Source organism: Corythoichthys intestinalis, chromosome 20 (genome assembly GCF_030265065.1).
Source record: "Corythoichthys intestinalis isolate RoL2023-P3 chromosome 20, ASM3026506v1, whole genome shotgun sequence".
Lineage (NCBI taxonomy): Eukaryota > Metazoa > Chordata > Actinopteri > Syngnathiformes > Syngnathidae > Corythoichthys > Corythoichthys intestinalis.
In genome coordinates, this window is record NC_080414.1 from 30506791 (window position 1) to 30519191 (window position 12401).

Sequence of the window (12401 nt, forward strand, 5' to 3'; positions counted from 1 at the left end):
TGTTTTTTGTTTACTATGTTCATTCATTCATTTTCCATGCCACTTATACTTTACTGTAAAGTAGGAAGATTTCTTTGAGTGAACCATTTGTTTTTTGTGTCCTCTTTTGTTTAAGTTAATGCGTGATCTTAAGTTTTTCTGTATTTAAGTATAAAAAAAAAACATCCACTGTAAATTTCCCAAATAGTGAATAATAATTAATTTTAAAAAATGTAAAAATACATGAACCGAAACTAGGGATGTCCTGATCGCATATTTTTGCAGCAGAGTCCGAGTCACCCGATTTTGAGAATCTGCCGATACCGAGTATGATCTGATACCAAAAAAACCTTCTTCTTTTTTTATAATTTATTTGAACTAAAGTTCCAAACATGTTAAAGTACTTCCTCCTCTGCTTTTTCCGGAAGTGTTGCGGAGTATAAAAAATATATTTTTTTGTTTCTTTTGGCAATGCTGTTTTTTTAGCTGTTAAAAAAACACACACATACACATATATATTAGGGTTGGGAATCTCTGGTATGAAGCCGATTCGATATGTATCTAGATACACAGGTTACAATTCGATTAGAAAAACGATACATTTTTAAGGCAGAGCGATTCGATACGATTCGATACAGTTGAAGAACGATACGGTTCGATACAGTGTGAAAACGATACAATAGTAAACATTTGTTGTTTGTTCTTACAGCATTTTAAACGGATAAAAAAGACCAAATTTCTACAAGCAAAATTAAACAACAAAAGTTCAAACCAATGTATGTTTATTTTCATTTTTTAGGTTAGGCTGAGTCTTGAGACATGAAAATAAAAATAAGGCCAACTAGATGACCATCATTTTGTTGGCTGGGATTGATGATAAAATAAAACTCCAGTAACAATAAAGTGCAGTAATTCAATCTCTGTATTTCCTGGTGTTTTGAACACAAGAGGTAGGTAATTTAAGTGCAACCTTTCAACATAAACATCTTATAAACTAAAATTATATGCAGGAGCTCTAGAAGAAAAGAATTAAACCTGCTAGTGTTATCATAATAAATAAATAATAAATAAAGCATAATGCTATTCTTTACCTATGGTATAATTGGGGGAATAAAAACATGGCATTTTAGCCAGATAGGTCAATAACCTTTAACCTTATACACAGCAAAGTAATTCACTTATGCCTGTGCTTCCATATTTTTATTCCTCATCACTGTCCATATCTTTTTTGAAGGTCAGATTTTTCTTGAAGATCAACTGATCCACATGTTCATGTTTAAGTAGACTGCGTTTCGTGGAAACAATATCTCCAGCAGGTCGTGCCGTTGTAGTGGGTTATTTTTCAGGGTTAAAAACTCACGATCTCTGTCCCATGCGAATCTGGCTGCCGTCTTCACTTCAAAGTCCGACGTGCGTTGAAAATCAATCGCTGTCATTTGTAACTTCCGCCTGGCAAGCTGGCGTCAGCGCTCGTGTTATTTGTCCATTGTTTTAGCATGCGCGACTGTGGTTTCGTTTGCTCTGGCGTAGTTATGACACGCCCATCACGATCGAAATGCATGATGGGAAGTTGAGGCAACCACGATTGTGAGTAGTGGCTGTTCATGTTATGGGATGTGTGCTGTCTCACTTGAAGTGCGGCCATTCTTGGGGCAATGTGGATGTCACTGCGCAGCATTATTGATGTGCAAGCGAATCATATGTTAATCATATACACTTCGCTTGATATATGAAATTATCAGAGCAACTGTGTGAACGCCATCAACCGTTTTTTGTGTTTGCGATAGCCGAGTCCGTGTTGTACTGTCGATACATCTATGATTTACTGGCTTTTTACTGTCGAATAGTTAGTTTGCTATCGATGCAGCCGAATCACTCGCCTGTAAAACCGAGTCAGGGTGGACACAAGTCAGTGTCCTCCTGAAGTGGACCCATTCTTGGATAGCTGCCCTTTTTTTTTCTTATTTTTTAATAAAGGGACTCGCAGGTTGAAGCCACTGCGTTGCCTCACTGTAACGCACATAATGTAAACAATGATCCAAATGAGGGACGGATAGCTTGACTTCGTTGTTCCTTGTGGAGGCTGGCCTGACTGCAGTAGTTCTGCAGGTTAGCAATTTCACACAGTTTAATGTTATGCTAACTCTGATGCAGATCGGACTTTCAGTAGCAAAATTATTTGTGTTTGACGTCTTTTTATATAACTTACAGTGGCAGCTGCTGGCAGAAAAAAAACTTCTAATATCTCTCGTCTTCAAAGGGGACGGCATGTTATATTTCTGTCGGGCTGTGAATGTGTTGTGTGTAGGGGGCGGGGGTGCCATCAAGTCATTAGCCAATCAAAGGTGTGTTTGAGGGAAAAAAAGGGACTGGCACATTCAGAAAGTGAAAAGGGATAAATGTAAGTCTGAACATAATGAAAATGATTCAGTCAATAATGGTAGTGTCTATTCTATCCTTACAACATATGGGAAGACAATCTAAATTACCTATATAACTGAACTCATTATAAAATGCAAATAAGGTTGCTTAAAAGTTGGTGGGGACAATTTGAGCATCCTGAAAAGTTGGTAGTGTTACGTGCCGACCATCCCTATGTAAACCTACGCCCTTGCCTTTTGGTAAAGTAAATGCTGAATCTTAAAAAAATATCCTTTGTAAATTTCCCAAATAGTTAAAATTAATTAATTAAAAAAATGTAAAGATAGATGATCCAAAGCAATCTTCATAAAGTTGGAGTAGAATACATGTTTAATACAACAATATTTAGGATTGTAAAAATTTGCCAACATCATTATGACAGACAAAAGATTTGTCAGTTAAATATTGTATACCTAAATCAGAAGCATAGCATGTAGCACACATCAAATTCTCTCTCTTACAATACATGTTTTGTTCTATAACCATCTTTCATGGTACATTGGAATAATAAAAAACATAATAATAAAGATAACAGTAATAATAATATTAATAACATCGGTTTTAAAGCACGATGGAACACTTGATTGAAGCGCAGATACTTAAAAAAATGACAAATCAATAGAAATTTACACAATGTGTGTGACTAATATAGTATTTGGGTATATCCATAAATGCTATTCAAAATTTCTATTCTATTCAATAACTCCTTGCATGTTTGCAATAGTTTTTCCAAACGTTTACAAAATATAAACTGCATTTATTTCTCAACAAACCAGTGTTTTTTTTTTGTTTGTTTTTTTCAACACTGGAGGGGAAAGAAGAACAATTAATAATGAGGAGGATGGTGGTACTAAACCACCATGGTAATGTACTGATCCTCCTCCTGAGGTTTCAAAAGGGGAAAAAAAGCTTTATAAAGGAATACAGAAAACAATCCCTGGCTTTGTCCTACCTAAAATCAGGTCAGTATCACATGTGAACATGACATACAGTAATAGAATGTACAGTACAGTAAATGTAGGTGACAGTGCTGCAAACAACATGCCCAGAACATCAATACAGTGATTTATATGATTATTTCTCACGTGTTTTATGGTGGGTTTTGTGGGTGTTTGACCTTCCTTCTTTCATCTTCCAAATGAATTATCACTCAACTTTGTGTCTGTAGATGTCTTTCATGGCTCTAAGCTCCTCAATCAGAGTCTTGTTTTGATTTTCAAGAACTGCCACACGATTTTCCAGACATTTAACATACTCTTTCTTCTTTCGTCGACACTCGCGGGCAGCTTCCCTGTAAAAGTCACCGGTTTATCATCCAATTCCTAAGACAACAGACACCTTATTCAGGACATGAATCCGGTTACGCCAGAAGAAGAGCGCATACAGTGTTTTCTCACAGTAATGAACCGTTAGTCTTCTTATTGTTTGCACCAAGTGTGTAGTGGCGAGAAAGACTGTTGGTTCCTAAATCCATTCATTTTCCAATCAAAGCACCTATTTTGAGGATTGTGGGTGAGCTGCCTGTGTAATTTAAACAAATACACATATTAATACCTATTTTTTATCAAGCGCTGTTCCCTCTTCTGTGATACATCCTCCAAAGGCTTCTGGGAGCTTTGGGTGCTGGTGTGTGCCACAGCTAGAGGGTGGACAGAGCTGCTGCCAATGAGTTTAATTGTGGATCCTGCAGAAACATAACAGGTTCTTAAGTCATAATATAACCTGAGGACTGGTCACAATTTAGCATAGCAGTTGGAACCACTGACTGTTAGAATGAGTGGTCGCTTTACTTACGAACATCTCTACATACAGAATTTTCAGGTTAAGGCACGGGTTAGGGTTCCTTCACTTTGAATCCTGTAGCTTATTTGTTGATTCATTGGGTTAATAGGTAACACTTTAGTTGACACTATTATTGGCATTAATGAATGCTTGTGACAGATGTCATTAAGTCCCATCCGGCAAATTATGTCACTACCTCCATTTATGTCCAACTCGGCTCTTTTACATCAGTGAGGTAATTTGCCGGATAACACTAAATGACATTTGTTATAAGCATTCATTAATGCTAATGACAGTGTCAAATCAATGAAGGTCTTATGGCACCACTGTCAAAGTGTTACCAAGTACCATAACTAGCAATTAATGAAAGAACTGGAACATTAGCTGAAGAAATAATGAGTACAGAATAGAGATGTCCCGATCCGATATTTGGATCGGATCGGACGCCGATATGGGCAAAAAAATGCGCATCGGATCGGCCGACACGGAAAAATTCCGATCCAGACTTCCGATCCAGTTTTTTTCGAATGTCCCGTCCGGGTTTTCCAGCGCACCGATTTACATAATCCATTCCAGTTTTTGCTTCGGTTTCCCTAAAATCCGGTCCGCATTTTACGGCACACCTTCAACACACTACATTATCGTCTCCCAATTTACCGAGAGACTTTATCGGTAAAAATGTCAGTTGTGTGGGATCATTTCACCTTAAAGGACGACAAAGACGAAGAGGCAGAGTGCAACATATGCCACAAAGTCAAGCGTGGTGGTAAAGCTGTAAGAAGTTTTAATACAATCAACCTAATCAAGCATTTAGCGACATACCACCACAAACAATATAAGGAGTATGTTAGGAAAACTGAAGACAAAAAGAAAGGTCCTACGCAACTAACACTGGCAGAAACTTTTGCTATGCGTGACAAACTGGCACTCGACAGTCCCAAAGCCCAGGGGATAACAAAAGTCATTGCAAGAAGAAGAATCAAGAATTCATTCTGGATGATGAGCCATTATCTCTCGTGAGTAAAGAGGCACCATCAACACATTATGCTGCATTCCAGAGAAGTGGGAAGTCGGATTTATCCCACTCGGATGGTACCAGTTCCGACCTCAAAGCGTTCCAAGCAAATGTAAACAACAAAGATGGCTGATCGCGACGAGGTGTTTTTTATTTTGGTCATCCAAAGGCATTTTAACTTCCAGCGAACCTGCCTTCCTATAAGCGATCAAATAGTAGAGGAAAAACGACGGCTGCGTTATAGCCCACACTGTAAACTGCCTTTTTTCAGTTACATCCTTTGCTGATCGTCAATATAAAAACATAGCACAACAAAGATAATTCACTGTATGAGGAAAAAAATAAACTTGATTTACTTCGTTATTGTGTTATCATTCGTGTTCTTGAGCGCCATTTTGTCCAGTGACGTCAGATTGAAACAACTTGGAAGTCGGGGTAGTTATTTTTTCTCCGACTTCGTGACTTGGACCTCCCAGTTCGAGTGGTGTTTCAATGATATTTTCCTAGTCGGAGGTCGGAAAAGTCCGACATCCCACTTTTCTGGAACGCAGCGTTAGAACCACGGTACAACATGCCCAGACGTCATTCCATCCTTGAGCGATTCTGCCGTGGTAGATTCGAGAACGATTCACAAACATCCAAATTCCGATTAATGAAATATGTCAAGTAAAGCGAAACTAATTAGGCTCGAGCGTATGACGTGGCACTCGCGAGGTTTCCGCCGCTATCGCCATTGTGGAAGCAAGAAACATAAACAGTGAGACATTTCAACTCAGGTCGCTCTTTAAAAATGGTTGGAAATTATTGTGCGGTAAAGAATTGCAACAACCGATCGAATAGAAAGGAGAATGTACAGCTCGACGGAACACCGTTGAGTTTCTTCCGGATCCCTACATGGAGAAAAGGCAAGGGAAAGGTCATATCTGAACTTACCAAACGTCGAAGAATGGCATGGGTGGCCTCGATCAGAAGGAAGGGCATAATGTTTGATTCTCCAGTTACACACAGAGTTTGCTCTATGCACTTCCACTCCGGTAAGTTAATTTCGTTTGTTTACGCAAATTTCAGTAACTTTATGCCCTAAGTCGGCCTGTTGTTAGCTATAGCTACAGCTAAACAACTAGCATGCATACATGTGCATTGTCTTCATAAGACATAATTCCTGTCGTTGCTAAATGAAAAAGTTGTAATATTTTGACGTGAGAGAGTGGCAAAGAATTTGTACACAGGCTACATTTTCTGCAACAAAAAATGTGTACATCCGTGGTCACAGACTAATGTAAACACACATTGCCTACCTTTGCTAGAAAGATGGTGTTGCCGTTTGCTATGGTCATAATGTGCAGATCCTGCACCCATCCGCGGCAAAACTGTTCGTAGCTTTGTAGCGATTTGTGGTTTCGGAATTGCTGATGAGTGTAGTAACATACACCAAACACTAAATACAGCATGATGTCCATTTCGCGTAGTGGTGGAAGCTTGTCGACATCTTTATTCCATTTGTGTTCGGCTTGCTCGTGAGGGTCAACATTGTTCACATCCTTAAAATTGCTCACATATCTGTCCTTCGCCGTGGTAACCAGTTTGTCTCTGTATCGAACTGGCAAGTTTTCCGTACATTTTTCCATCTTTGGCACTCGTAGTTGAATTGTATTTGCCGTTAAGTTTAAATGTCCTGTGATGCAGACGTGCTTCCGAAATGGCTGCGTTGTCGCAAATCTCGCACGATCCCGTGCTGCTGTGACGTAAACGCTCAAGCCTAATACACAGCGAGGTCTTCGGGACGCAATGAGAAACGGACCGCATTGCGTCCCGAGAGTAAACATGTTTGTCTAATACATATCATATGTATGTAGAACTAGATGCACAATGACAGACTCGACAGCGTGAGCAACAGATGCATTGAAAACTAGGTGCGTTAGTAAACAGCCGCCATCTTAAAGCAGGAGACTTCCCTTGTAGGCTGTTGTAGTGAACCTTCCAAGCGAACCTAATTAACTTTTTATCTAAAATACTCCTAAATCGGCAAAATCTTGACTTGAATCTATCTTCAAAACAGTTTTAAAACTTTCACATGTCAAAAGTAGACAGAAGGGAAATTATGGAATAACGGGAGCAATTTTAGCAACTTTAACAGTTGATTCGCAAAATTAAATGAATTGAATGTAGTTTAAAGCTGCTGAAACAGAATGGGGACTTAAGTAGTTTATTTACTGTTTTAAAATGTTAACTTGAAACTGAAATAGTCGTTTATTTAAACCTGAAAGGCTTTTTATACAATTTTTGTAACTAATGCACGAAACATTAAAAACATCTAATAGCTTGGGGGATTTGTGGGATTTTCCACTGACAGTTTAAAATATTATTTGCAGGTTTTACTGACTGACTATGCCATTTCTGTTTGTTATTTATCATTTTTTGTGTTTGTCACTGAATAAACAGGTCAGTTTCTTGTTACCAACCATCGTGTGTTATTCAAACTCACCTAATTCAGCTGGCTAGTTGTCATCAAGAGTACTAAAACTCTTTTCAACATGAGTCTGACAACGAAGTAAAGAGGCTAAATAACTTTAAACTTTAATACATGCTCAGATAGGCCGGTATCGGTATCGGCCAGTATCGGTATCGGATCGGAAGTGCAAAGCAATATCGGTATTGGATCGGAAGTGCAAAAACCTGGATCGGGACATCCCTAGTACAGAACATGAATTTTGATTGTTATTTACATCTTTAGCGCTGCAATGCATGCTAGAAGGCATGTTGGACAACAAAAGTGTTGACAGCATGTGGAAGCAGAGGTTGACTTTCTCCCCAAAGGAAGCAGTGATGGTCAAATGAAGCTTTTTGAAGTGATTAAGCTTTGCAGCCAACTCATTCAAAGCTTCATGGTGGTTCATTTGGTCTTACGACAGTCGTATGATGTCACTGTCAAATAAAGTGTTAACGGTTGATATACAGTATTTTGGTGGAAATGCCCTATAAGGACAGCTGCGGCTTATATTCCAGTGTGGCTTATCTATGAACAAATGTCGTTTTCGTGTCAAAGTGGCGGCTTATAGTCAGGTGTGCCTTATAGTGCTATAATTATGGTATATGACTATATTTTGGAGAGTTTTGGACAAATTAAGATTATACATGCTAACCGTAACTATACAGAGTATTCAAGCTGCAAAACCACTTTTTGTACTAATTGGTTTTGAAGATTTGCTTTAAACTTAAATTGCTTGGGATTTGTTGTATGAGCAGACCTTTTGCATTGAGCTGAAGATTAACAGAAATCACTTCCACCTGCCAACAGTTTTGTTTACAAATCTATCACGTGTCGCAGAATGCGCCGCATGGGAGAACATCAAGGATGAAGCCATTCCTATCTTGAAAAAACATTGCTGAACTTTTGAAGTTTGTAAAGATGACTTCAATGTTAATAGCACTATTGGCAAAATATTCTGTGGATTGGTAAAATCAAAGTTAAATTCCTTCAGATACAATGATAAGGCCACAAGAGGGAAAATGGCACACCGTAAAGGCATCAAAACTGTATCCCAAATGTGAAGCATGGTGGGAGGAGCTACTTGGTGTGTGCTTGCTTTCCTATGCTTTTAATGTTATGATGCTTTTAATGGAAAAGTGAATTTGCAAGTTCATCACTGCCACTGTTTTCTAAAGTCAACCTGTTGTGCACAACTCTTTTATGCTCTACCTTAATCTTGACCTTTTTCCTCCTTGTGCTGTGAATGTACATGTTATTATCAGTGAAAAAATAAAGCCAATACAATGGTACCTTTATTCACAAAATTAATTGGTTCTGGAAGTAGTTTCTTAACCTGAAAATTCTGTAAGTAGAAACGTGTTTTCAATGTAAATGCCCTAATCTGTTTTAAACCCCCCAAAATTCAGACATAAATCTTTTATAATGTATATAAATGCATCAAAACATGTAACAAATATATGTTACAAATAGATTATTGAACAATAAACATAAAATCAGAGTTGCATAAAATGAACAAAAAAACCCACAAGAATAAAGAATAAAAGTTAATACACTCACACTAAAGCTGTTGGAACACGAGGGGCATATAAAGAGGATGCGGGGATACACACATACAGTAGAGGTCCCTCTTAGTGAATTGGATCCCAGGAATGCTCAGCAGTAGCCAATAGCAGAGTTCTATAAGTATGTTACGTTTAATAAGCTCTGATAACTATGAGTACCTTACTGTATTTTTGCCTTTAGTATCCTGAAATTTCTTTTTTAACAAGACGAAATATTTTCTCATTGAGTTGTGTCTTAACCTAAAAATTCTGAATGTAGAGACGTTCATAAGTAGATATGTCACTATACAATTATTGTTTGGGTCGTGTGGTTTTATCCTAAGCAGACACTATGTTTAGGCTTGTGATGACTGCATTTCATTACCTTAATATGCAGACATTAAAGATATTCAAATCCATTTACAGTATTTTCTGCACTTAAAGGCGCACCTTAAAGCCTTCAATATTCTCAAAGGGCAGACAGTTCACCCTATAATCCAATGCGCTTTATACGTATATGGATCATTATTGGTTAGTCATGACATTCTCTTTAGTGCAGCACCATCTAGTGGATGTACAACGCAACCCCAACCACTACTACTGCGCCTTATAATGTGGTGCGCTCTAGAGACAAGTTTACTAGGTACTTCCACATTTCTGCTCGCGACTTCCGTTTTTACACGTTCTTCGTCCAAAACAACAGTGGAACTGGAGTAACATTACTCATCAAAATCCTTCAAAAAAGACAATTTGGAAATCCCTCATCCATCTGCCATCATCACGACATGGGCGGACAACATGTTCATGAAGGCAGATGTGCAACAAAGCCTGTGCCACCCTAAAGACTGGGTGTTTATGTAGCCATGTGGCCGCTGGTGTTATGGAAGATATGTTCTCCCTATCCCTGCATTTTCATGTGTCCAGTGCTCAAAAAAATACTAAGCTAAAATCTTGCATATGAAATGATTTGTTGTCTTTGATAGTTATTACGATGATGATTGTAATTATGATTGTTTAATATTATTTACTTCAACTTCTGTACTGCTGTGGCTGCAACACATGCTATCTGCTGCTAGCCTCATGCTAATCAATACGTGTAGGATGGCACAATTATGTAAACACATAAATTCAAGTGTCACAAGTTTTTTGTTTACAGGTGGAAAACGCCGTTAGGCAAGAGAAGACAAAGTGATGTGCCTGACAACACTTACTTTAGGTGGATGGACATATATCGAGACTACGTGCGTTCTACTTTGATGATGGAAGGCTTGACTTATGCTCCACCTTCGTTAATATTTTTCTAATAATTTTATAAATTGTGATTTATTGACCTGTTTTGCACATTCACCAATCATTTTAAATAAAAAAAGAAATGGAATCATGTTGTCTCAATGTTTTATGTGTGATCAATACCTACAATAAAAAAAAGAATGACATACATACCATTTGTGTTTATATGTACAGTACATACCTTGCAGTATTTCCTTGTATCAACAAAATCCATGTCAGGCCTTTTGCATTCGACAACTGTAATATTTCACCTCATTTTAATCACTCAAGTGGCCGGCATATCAATCAACACCTCACGTCAACACAGGCCATGAATGTTCAACGAAGTGATAAGAACAAACATTGAGGTTTAAAGCCCATCCGTAACTTATTGTGTGCAGCTGGTTTCGATTTAAGGCGTATGGCGAGGTAGCTACTTTGAAGCTGGACGCTGTTTCTAAACATTCCACTTCTAACCATATACAGTATACAGTATATAGGCGCTTCCAGGAGTTCACGCACAGCACAGAAAGTCTCAGCGCCTCATCTACGTCATGCTGAATTCATTTTTGGAGATTCCGTGGGTTCCTCTGGTTTGATTTTGCCGTTTTAACTTTGTAAACACACAGCTTACTTTAACCACACTTCATGTTTTTCTGTCTAAACCGGACGTTCGGAGCAGAAATGATCAAAGATGCCGCCGCGCATGTTTTGCTTATGAAACTTGTTTATATATGAAAACGGTTTTAAAATATGGGCCTTGAGGTGCGGAAAATATGGTACATACATATTCATCTCACTGTATATAGCACTCAACCATCCACACTTATGGGCAATATATCAATCAGCCTAAATCACGTTTTTTTTTTTAATATGTGAAGAAGCCAAAGTACTCAGAGAAAATTTTTCCCAAGCTGCTAGCATGAGGGCCCGGGGAGCGATTCCTGAAACTATGAAGCAGATGTGCAAAAGCCTTGTCCATCTCTTGGATGGAGTCTCCTTATCTGAATGACCATTATCCTTTTATTCATTGTTTGCAGTGGCAGAATTTCTTCCCTTTCCGCATACAAAATAGGGATAGTTAATTCTGACATACTCTGGTATACAAAAGGAACTGAATAGAATCGTGTCAAGGCTGGGCACTGACGTCAGCCAACATGTTACTCGCTGTATTACATACTGTAGAGACCTTTACCAGGAACAGCAGTGACGTCAGTAAATGCTGCTATTTGCTTTGTGTGGGCAGAGCACTGAAGCATTTCACTGAAGAAGAGGGAGAGTTTATGAAAAGAAAGAGAAGCCAAATCTATCTAAATGCAAGCCTAACTTTGGGAAATATTGTTTCTTTTGTAACATTTCTGATATTATGGAATACTGTATATCTAACACATTAACATGTTTTACCCAGATTTTTTATGTAGTTTGGCTACCAATCATGAAAATGCTGCAAAAACTCGGATTATTAATTGATGAACAACAACAACAAAAAGACTTCTCTTAATGCAGTAAAAAAGATAAGAAAACATACCTGTCTCAGTTTCATCCCCAGTTACGGCCATACTTTCTACTCCAAGGATTTTCAAGTGTGTCCCTTCCCGCTTCTTCACTCTGACTAAAATATTACCACAGTCAGTGGCAGGGTTGTGGAACTTACAATTAGAGCCATTGACATCATCATGACATCACTGGCCTCCAAATGTCGACAGTGCTGCTCACTGCGAGTGAGTCAGGGGCACCGCTGTTTGTCTGTGGGGATGGCTTTTGCTTTCACGGTTTGCTCATGACTCAAATGTTTTGCTCTTTATTAAACCCACTAGACTTTTGGTTCTTTTATGGGCAATACAGTGGAATGGTGATAAGCACTTCTGTGCAGTCAATATTTGCTGGGTTTAAATCTCATCTT

At 38.4% G+C, this 12401-nt stretch overlaps 1 protein-coding gene across 1 annotated transcript; it reads right to left on the reverse strand.

The window, feature by feature from the left end:
- Positions 1-2707: 2707 nt before the first annotated feature.
- Positions 2708-12164, reverse strand: LOC130908521 (cyclic AMP-responsive element-binding protein 1-like). The gene is made up of 3 exons (XM_057824018.1): positions 12027-12164; positions 3955-4084; positions 2708-3691 (listed from the first exon to the last, which is right to left on the reverse strand). The coding sequence occupies exons 1-3, from the start codon at positions 12055-12057 to the stop codon at positions 3547-3549; spliced, it is 306 nt and encodes a 101-aa protein (XP_057680001.1). The 5' UTR covers positions 12058-12164; the 3' UTR covers positions 2708-3546.
- Between the last annotated feature and the right edge of the window lie 237 nt (positions 12165-12401).